Consider the following 9,845-nt stretch of genomic DNA (forward strand, 5'->3'; position numbering starts at 1 on the left):
GTAGAATAAATGCAACTCGTAATAAATGTAAGAGTTGTGGAACTTGGGCCTACCTGGCGAGGGCTCTTGTCCTTTATATGCAGACCCGTTATGGGGTACCCGAGATAAACCTGTGATGAGCGGGGGCACGACTCCCGAGGATCTCGGTCAAGCTAGAACGGGTCTTGCGGCCCGGGCCAGGTTTCTCGGGCTCCACTTCGAATTGTTGACTTGCCACGTGTCAGTCTCTCAAGCGATCCACGTGGCGGGTAAGACTATTGGCGCGTGGGGGTATTTTGGTAATGTCAAGTGGTGCCACATCACTTGCCTCCCACTCTTTGAGCCGAGCTGAGAATCTTGCTGGGTCGAGGAGTAGCTTAATTTCTGAGGCTATTTGATCGTAAATTCTCTCTTAGACGCCCAAGGGTGTTTTTAAACATAAGATTAATGCCTAACAACCCCATTTATTATCTTGAGATTACAAGGGGTCCTTGGTTGGAGGGAAAGATTCGCTTGGAGGGAAACATTCGTCATTTTGAATTTTCACCCCCTTGGGTCCCCTCTGTATAAGCCCTAAGGCCCCACCCCACAAGTATCATTTTAAGACAAGCATCCAACTTCTTGAGGTTAGTCTTTCCCATACTCTTTTATTTATTTTTCCTTCACTTTTACTGCTCGCCTATTTTTTCCTCTTTGATTTTTTTTTTTTAAAAAAAAAATCATCTTTTTCCTTGGCCAGGCAATTGCCTGGTCGAGGTCGGCCTGGCCAGGCGTTGGCCGCGGCTGAGGCGGCTTGCCGACCTCGGCCTTGGCCGCGGCCGAGGCCGACCTCGCCAGATCTTAGCAGGGCCGAGCTTCCTCGGCCATGGCCGAGCTCGGCCCCGCCAGGCGGGGCTGAGCTCCCCTGGGGAGCCCCCTTCGGCTCCTTGCCCCAAAACTTTATATATAAATATATATATGGGTGAGAATTGGGTCGGCCATGGCCGACCCTTGGGTTTCCCCCCTCCCATTATTACTATTATTATTATTATTATTATTTTGTTAATAATAACAAAATAGACTTCAAAGTAAGGCTTAATTTGACTGACCCGTTTCTTTGGCCTTTTTTTGTTGCAAGCGTAGTTCGAGATTTCCCGGGCTAAACTTTACTGAGCTCCCTTAGACTCGAGCCCAGTTGTGGTTTTCCTTCCCTGATCTCTACCTTCATTCTCCTGGTCAGTGGTCTCTTCTTGGCTATTTTTATTCGTAATTTTAGCATGTCTTCCTCCTCTTATTCCTCTGAGTCTGAAGCCTCCAAAACTAGCTCTAGTAGCGAGGAATTGAATATCGAGTTATCCAGTCCCTCTCATGGCCCATTTCGTAGGTCTGAAAAACTTAGGAGACCCGAAAGAGTTTTACCTCATCCCTCTTCGGAGTCCCATGTGAGTAGTGATCCCAACCTAGGAAACTTACTCGAGGATCTGACCATGGACCACTCTACCATAACTAAGAAAGAGTTGTTTCCCCTCCTTAGAAAATATCACCTTATTCATGATGAGTATTGGTACAGTGAACCCCGAGATCTAAGGGCTCACTAGGCCCTCTATGGTTGTATCACCGTGTACGAGCAAGCCCTCGTTGCCGGCCTCAGGTTTCCCCTGGCGGCCCTCTTAGTTGAGGTATTCTCTGTCGTGGGGTTATGTCCCTCTCAGCTGACTCCCAATGGCTGGAGGTGCCTAATTACCTTCGTTCTCTGTTGTCGAGCTCGAGACATTAACCCTACCGCCCAACTCTTCTTTCAGATGTTCAAGATAATCCCCATTAGTAAAATTGAACCTCAGTTCGCCTTCTCTCCCCTCAATCAGCGTCAGTTCATAGTTGATAACCCCACCTCGATAAAACGATGGAAGAGTAGATTTTTCTTTACTGGCTTGAAAGACGGGGGGGCCAGCTTCAGGGTGCCAGTCGAGTGGGCCTTCCAGCCCTCAAAAGTCCGTAGTCGAGGGATCACGCAGGACGAGCTTCATAATATTTAGATCTTGAGGGAGTTAAACCCCATCAGCACTCGGGCCTTGATATGTGACCGTACCTTGTACTTGGGGGGTTTATCCACTTACACTTGCTCCGAGCCCGATGTCACTTTGGGTAGTTATTTTCCCCTATTTTCATACGTTTTGACTTGTTGTTTTTCTTGCCACTGATGTCTTGTCTTTGCCTTTGCAGCTGAAATGGTGAGTACCGCTTTTATCTGGGGGAAGAACAAAAGAAGACCCGCAGATGATGAGGGCGCCCATGCTCTTACGAGGGAAAAGGCCGCCTTGGATCCCCCCCTCAGCTGAGGAAGGGGAGCCTAGCCGCACTAGGAGGAAGAGGACCTCCCAGCCTCCGAGATAGCCCATGCCAGCCCCCGAGTCCCCCCCACACTATCCAGACTATATTCCTGACTGGGGTGTGAAGGAAAACGACCTTAATCGGCATAGTCAAGTGGCGAGACGCATGATTCACCACTTCGCCACCCCCGCCGACCGTCAAATGCTAGCTAAACAGTACTCGGAGGCAATGGAGGCCGCCTTGTGCAAGCATTTGGCTCAGGTAATTCCCTATACTTTATCGACATTTTTCCGCCCTAGCTGTGTTGCCCTTACTTGTCTTATTCATTACAGGTGGTCACGCTAGTTTCAGATTTTTCTGGACGTTTTTCCCAAACTTCTCGGAAGACCTTGGAGCTGGACACCCAGTTGCAGGAGAGGGACGACTTATTAGAGAACCAGAGGAAGAACTTGGACGAGTTGTCCTCCGAGCGGCAATCCTTGGACCAACGCATTCGGGAACTTGAGGCGGAGCTATCCCGGGCGAGCTCAAAGTTGTCCCAGGCGAACTCAGTCATTCGTAGGTACGAGCGCAAGTATGCTGAGCCCATCAAACTTCCTGAGGTGGAGGAGTTCATCCAGCAGAATTTGCAGGAAGTTTGGACTAAGGGATTTCAAACCCATGTGACTGAGGTGCTCCGTGTACATCCGGACTTAGATATGTCTAATGTTCGGTCTGTTGAAGAAATCGTGGCCGAGATGAAGGACTCGGAGATGGCTGACGGTGACGATGCTCCGCCTCATGCTTGAGTTTTTTCTTCTTTTTTCTAGCTAGAGTTTTTTGTACTTCATTTATCACCATGTATTGGACCATCGTACTTTTATACAATGTCATTCCATTTTGACTCCTCATTTCTTGATTGTGGACATATGGGTCAAGACACTAGTTGAACCCCGATCCATTGCATAGTCGAGGAGGGCTTCTCCGACCCCCGACTCTCTAGATGTCGACAAACAAGAGAGTGTTATGCTGTAACTTTTCCTTGGCCATTAGTCCGCCTTTGGGAACAGCCTAGGGCTCGTGACCCTTAGATTTTAGCCACTCCCTCGCGGAGGAGGGTGTTGGGTTAGAGTTTTTCCGTGGCCCTTAGTCCATCTTTGAGGACGGCCTAGGGTTCGTGACCCTTGGATTTTAGCCCCTCCCTCACAGAGGAGGGTGTTGAGTTAGGGTTTTTCTGTGGTCATTAGTCCACTTTTGAGGACGGCCTGACCCTTGGATTTTAGCCACTCCCTCGCGGAGGAGGGTGTTAGGCTCGAATTTTTTCGTGGCCATTAGTCCATCTTTGAGGATGGCCTAGGGCTCGTGACCCTTGGATTTTAGCCACTCCCTCGCGGAGGAGGGTGTTAGGCTAGAGTTTTTCCGTGGCTATTAGTCCACCTTTGAGGACGGCTTAGGGCTCGTGACCCTTGGATTTCTTTTTGGCGAAGTGTTGTCTTTTTTGAAATTGCTATTAGGTGGAAAGGTTTCGAAGTCTTGCATTCGAAGTCTTGCATTAGTCATAAAAAAGAGTACAAAGAGGTTCGGGAAATCCCCTTGCTCATTGATAAAACTTTCTTAAGTTTTGCACATTCCAAGTATGCTTCAAAGGCTTGCCTTCCATGTTTTCTAGTCGATATGCCCCCGGACTTAAGGATTCCACCACTTGGTACGATCCTTCCCAATTCGGAGTTAGTTTATTTGTATCCCGAGGATGACTCACGTCGAACCATCACAACACAAGATCTCCCGGCATGAAACTCCTAGCGTGGACTCGTCGATTGTAGTACCTAGCAATGCGCTGGTTATACGCGGCTTGTCAAATTCGTGCCAGGTCTCGGAGCTCATCCATCATATCCAAGTTGCACCTTAGCCCTTGCTCGTTAACCTCCGGATTGAAATGCTCCACTCGGTAGCTCATCACCCCAATCTCGACCGGGATAAGAGCCTCCGAGCCATAACATAATGTAAAAGGGCATTCTCCTGTAGCCGTTCGCGACGTGGTTCAATAGGACCATAGTATATTGGGGAGCTCATCTACCCATCGGCCGTCCGCCTTCTCAACTCGAGCTCGGAGTCCTTGCAGAATGGTCCTGTTTGTCAGCTCCACCTGCCCATTAGCTTGAGGTTGGGCCACCGAGGTAAAATGCTGCTTAATCCCCAACTCGCGGCACCAGTCTTGCACTGATCGGTCCTCGAATTGGGTGCCATTATCTGTTATTATTACCCTTGGAATATCGAACCGGCAGATGATGGATTTCCAGAGGAATTGTTTTACCCTCCAGCCTGTAATAGTTGCCAAAGGCTCGGCCTCCACCCACTTAGTAAAGTAGTCGATGGCCGCTATCAGGTACTTGTTCTGTCCAGCCGCTAGCGGGAAGGGCCTGAGGATATCCACTCCCCACCTGGCAAATGGACAAGGCGAAGCTAGGTGGGTGAGTTCAGCTGCCGGGGTATGAACTAGGTTGGAAGTTCGTTGTCATCTCTCACAAGTCCGGACCAACTGCATAGCGTCGCTCATCATTGTTGGCCAATAATACCCCTGCCGAAGTGCCTTTTGGGAAAGAGATCGAGCTTCGATGTGACTGCCGCAAATCCCCTCGTGGATTTCCCTTAAGATGTAGTCGGCCTCAACGGGCCCAACGCATTTTAGCAGCGACTGAGTGAAGGATTTCTTGTAAAGGTCTGATCCGATTAGAAGAAACTTGACAGCCTGACGCTTGAGTTTTCGACTCTCTTGTTCCTCCTTTGGTAGCCATCCATTGGTTAGATATGCTACAATCGGATCTATCCAATTTTCTACCCCATCTAGGCAAAGCTGCTCTACTTCTGTCTCTATGCTCCTCTGAGGCAACGACTCCATGTAGACAGCTCGGGAATTTCTGGGGAAGGAAGAAGCAGCTATCCTCGAGAGAGCATCCGCCACTGCATTCTGCGCACGTGGGACATGATTGATTTTCACCGCTTGAAACCGCGCCATAAGATCCTTGGCTATTGCCAAGTATTGAGCCATGGCGTCCTCCTGGGCCTCAAACTCCCCTATGACCTGTTGCACAATCAAGTTCGAGTCAGAATATACCTCTAAATCCCTGACTCCCATCTGTTCCGCTAGTCTGAGCCCGGCAATGAGCGCCTCGTACTCAGCCTCATTATTAGAGGCATTGAACTCGAAGTGGAGGGCATATGGCCTGGCCGTCGGGGCCCTGGAGCAATAATCCAGCACCACTGCTTCCGACACTGGAGCTGCCATCCACAGAGAGAGTCCAAGTTTGGGAAACCCCTTTGTCCTCTTCTACTGGTAGGGTGCCCTCCACGATAAAGTCAGCAAGAGCCTGTGCCTTGATGGTCGGCCGAGGTCGATAGTCGATGTCGAAGGCACTCAGCTCCACCGCCCACTTGAGCATCCTCCCTGACAAGTCCGGCTTTCCCAACACATGCCTCAATGGCTGACTTGACAGGACAATAACATGGTGTGCCTTGAAGTAGGGCCTCAACTTTCGAGCGGAGATGACTAGGGCATAGGCCAACTTTTTTGTTGGAGTGTAACGAATCTCGGCTCCAGCCAATCTCTTGCTCACATAGTAGACCGACTTTTGAACTTTGTCCTCCTCCCGTACCAAAACCAAACTGACGGCCTCATCCGAGGCAGCCAGATAAATGTATAGTGACTCTCCCGGCTGTGGCTTAGCTAGGACTGGGGGGGAGACCAGACATTGTTTCAGTTGCTCAAACGCCTCTTGGCACTCCTCTGTCCATGCAAAATTCTGGACCCGAGTCAAGGCCTTAAAAAATGGCAATTGCCTCTCCGTAGATCTTGCCAAGAACCTCCCTAATGCCGCTATCCTCCCGGTTAGTCTCTGCACCTCCTTGATACTACGAGGAGGAGGCATCTCGAGAATGGCTTTTATCTTTGAGGGGTTAGCATCAATACCCCGGTAATGCACCATGAACCCCAAGAATTTACCAGCTGTCACCCCGAATGCACACTTAGCCGGGTTGAGCTTCATCTGATACTGGCGCAAGGTCTGGAGGCACTCCTCCAAGTCGTTTGGATGCTGCTCAGCCAAGAGACTCTTGACCAACATATCATCAACGTAAGCCTCCATGTTTCGACCGAGCTGAGCCTTGAACAGCTTGTTGACTAACCTCTGATATGTAGCTCCGGCGTTCTTCAACCCAAAGGGCATGACTCGATAACAATAGGTGGCCTTATCTGTGATGAAGGCAGTCTTTTCCTGATCCTCAGGGTGTAATGGGATTTGGTGGTACCCCTGGAATGCATCCAAGAAACTCATCAGCTGACATCCCGCTGTTCCATCAATCAACGCGTCAATCTTGGGCAGAGGGTAACTGTCCTTGGGGCAGGCCTTATTAAGATCTTTAAAATCAATACAAAGCCTCCATTTTCCCGACCCCTTAGAAACAAGGACCACGTTGGCTAACCACTCTGGATAGTCGACCTCCCGAATATGATTAGCCTCCATAAGCTTTTCCACCTCAGCCTCTATAGCTTTAGCCCGCTCCGAGGCAAACTTCCTCTTCCTTTGCCTCACCGGCACGTAATCAGGGTAGAATCCCAAGCGATGGGTCATGGTAGCCGGGTCTATCCCCAGCATATCCAATGTAGACCAAGCAAACACGTTTTGATATCGGCGCAAGAGTGAAAGGACCTTGGACCGCAAGGGCTCCTGTAACTTGGAACTGATCCGTACTGTCCAATCGGGCTCTTCCCCTAGCAAGACTTCCTCGAGCTCGTCCACCGGCTCCAAGGTCTTAGGCTCCTCCGGACCTTCCAAGATGAAACTAGTAACCACCATGGGAGGAGCGGCAGAACTCTGTCCCTCCCCCTTTACCAATCTCTGATCTGCTCCTATACTTAAGGCTTTTCCCTATTTCGTTTCCATCTGGCCCTGACCGTCTTGAGGGATAGCATCCTGGTTCAGCCTTGAGTCTGAGTCTGACTCTGACCCCTTGGCTATAGTGGCACTCAAAGAGGCTACGTAGCATTCCCTAGCCTGCCGTTGGTCCCCTCTTACCTTGCCAATCCCTCCCGGAGTAGAGAATTTCAACACCATGTGATATGTGCTTGGTATCGCCCTCAAGGCACTAAGCCCGGACCTACTAAGGACCATATTGTATGCCGAGGGCACATCAGCAACCAAAAAATCCAACGTCACCTGGGATTTATGAGAGCCACTACCGACTGTCAGGGGTAGCCAGATCAACCCCTCAGAGTGAATCACCATTCCATCAAAACCCACCAAGGGGACACGAACTGGCCTCAGCCGATCGAGAGTGAACCCCATCCCTAGGAATGCCCTCTTGTAAAGAATCTCCGAAGGGCTACCCGGGTCCACGAGGATTCGCCTCATCTCCCACTCTCCTACTTGAGTAGTGATCACCAACGAATCTGAATAGTTGGGGTAGCTCGGAAGATCCTCTTCGGAGAATGTGATGACCACCTTTTCCTTTACCACGCTCTTGGGAGCAGTTGAGTGAGGCCCTGGAACTGTTCCTGCCACCAATGTGTATAAGATAAACTTTTGTCCCCCTCCTCGGCGGGGTGTTTTCCTTCTCTTCGGGGCGGTGTTCGACTTCTTTCTTGAAGGCAATCACGAGTAGGGGACCTCCTTCTGTGCTCCGATTGGGATTCTACCCTGCCCGAGTTCACACCTCCTCGACTAACGAAATCCCGGAGGTAACCCCTGTTGATAAGCTCCTGTATCTCTTCTTTCAATTGGATGCAGTCCTCTATCTCATGGCCGTGGTCGCGGTGGAAACGACAATACTTCTTTTTGCTTCTAGTGTTAGGTGGAGACTTCAGCGGGGGAGGACGTCGCAAATAATTCTTGTCCTCTAGTGCTAAGAGTATCTCTGCTCGACTAGCATTAAGGGGAGTATAACTCACCAGGCTTCCTCGTGCACCCCCAAAACCCGGGCGATCTAGAGCTCGGGAGGGGCGGTAGTCCGTCTTCTGTTCCACCATCGGCTTTTTCTTCTCCTTCTCTCTTTCTTTCTTGTCAGGCTGTTCAGCCCTCTTCACCTTCATCACCTCTTCCGCATTGATGTACTTATTAGCCCGTGTAAGGGCTTCTGTGAAAGTACGAGGTAGAGTATTGGCCAAGGACTGAGTGAATGGTCCCGTCCTCAAGCCATTCTGGAGAGCCACCATTGCGATCCGTTGATCGAACTCATCAATGCTCAATGCCTCCTCATTAAATCTAGCCACGAAATCCCTTAGGGATTCACCCTGGTTTTGCTTGATGTTCACCAGAGCCATGAAAGACTTCCGGTGGCGCTTCAAGGGAGCGTAATGGGCTAGGAAACAGGTCTTTAGCTCTTCCCAGCTGCTGATGGAACGATGGGGAAGACAGGAGTACCAAGTTCGGGCATGACCTCCCAAAGTAGCTGAAAATGCCCGGCACCACATCGCGTCGGACCCCGATTACACCAGCATGTGAGAGGAGAAAAGTTCTACGTGATCATAGGGGTCTATGCTTCCGTCATAGAACTTGATGGATGGGATACGAAACCTTTCTGGTGGGACCTCCGACATGATACCCTTGCTCAAGGGTTGGTTAGAGCCAAGGTGGGGCAGCTCTTCCTTTCCTTTTCTGAGTTCCTGAACTTGCCTCTCCAGGAAACTCAATCGCCTCTCCTGCAAAGTTCCTCCTCCTCGTGAGGGGGAAGAAGTAGATCTCACCGCCTCAGAGGAGTGGATTTCCTGGCCTGACTGACGGGATTGACGAGGCTCTCGAGTAGGAGGAGGTGACTGGTGCTCCGCCCGTTGAAAGGGCACATGTGGACGAGGTTGTTCATTCTGGTGTAAATAACCAGTCAACAACTCAGTTAACTGTTGAACCTGATTCTCCAACCTAGTGAGTCGGTCCTCCGGTATTGGATTGGCCGGAGGTAGTGGATTATCCCCTTGCGGTGGGGCCTCTAGGTTAGCACCAGCTTGGCTACGAGTCATATCCCTGCGGGGAGCCATGTAGTTAATTATGGTCAGGAGTGAAAGTCGTGTGATACTTGTGGAAAGACCGAGGTCCGAGGTGGGGAGTTGAAGTCCGAAGCGCGAGGTAGGGAAAGAAGAGGCTGGGGAGTCTGGACGTCAGCCCCACGGTGGGTGCCAAATGATGATGGTTTTTGAGACCGACCACCACATGCAACCTCTGCAAATGGGTCTCGGGAATCGGACCTCGGACTTGGCGATGTCGGACCTCGGTGATAGGACCTGCAAGACAACGGAGTGGTGGGGCTAGGGTCCCCCGGGGTGGACTCCAACGCTCAAATCAGTAGAATAAATGCAAGTCGTAATAAATGTAAGAGCTGTGGAACTTGGGCCTACCTGGTGAGGGCTCTTGTCCTTTATATGCAGACCCGTTATGGGGTACCCGGGATAAACCTGTGATGAGTGGGGGCACGACTCCCGAGGATTTCGGTCAAGTTGGAACGGGTCTTGCGGCCCGGGCCAGATTTCTCGGGTTCTGCTTCGGATTGTTGACTTGTCATGTGTCAGTCTCTCAAGCGATCCACGTGGC

At 50.7% G+C, this 9,845-nt stretch overlaps 1 protein-coding gene across 1 annotated transcript; it reads right to left on the reverse strand.

Annotated features, from left to right (window-relative positions):
- Window positions 1-7,193: 7,193 nt before the first annotated feature.
- LOC127790084 (uncharacterized) lies at window positions 7,194-8,734 on the reverse strand. Its single transcript, XM_052319361.1, has 2 exons — window positions 7,921-8,734; window positions 7,194-7,819 (listed from the first exon to the last, which is right to left on the reverse strand). The coding sequence occupies exons 1-2, from the start codon at window positions 8,732-8,734 to the stop codon at window positions 7,194-7,196; spliced, it is 1,440 nt and encodes a 479-aa protein (XP_052175321.1).
- Between the last annotated feature and the right edge of the window lie 1,111 nt (window positions 8,735-9,845).

The sequence above is a fragment of the Diospyros lotus genome, chromosome 14, assembly GCF_014633365.1.
Source record: "Diospyros lotus cultivar Yz01 chromosome 14, ASM1463336v1, whole genome shotgun sequence".
Taxonomy (NCBI): domain Eukaryota; kingdom Viridiplantae; phylum Streptophyta; class Magnoliopsida; order Ericales; family Ebenaceae; genus Diospyros; species Diospyros lotus.

Coding starts and splice junctions, on each gene's coding strand:
- LOC127790084 (XM_052319361.1), bottom strand. CDS start 8,734: ATGTGGTGCCGGGCATTTTCAGCTACTTTGGGAGGTCATGCCCGAACT. Junction 7,820..7,920: donor CAGAAGGAGGTCCCCTACTC/GTGATTGCCTTC, acceptor CATTGGTGGCAG/GAACAGTTCCAGGGCCTCAC.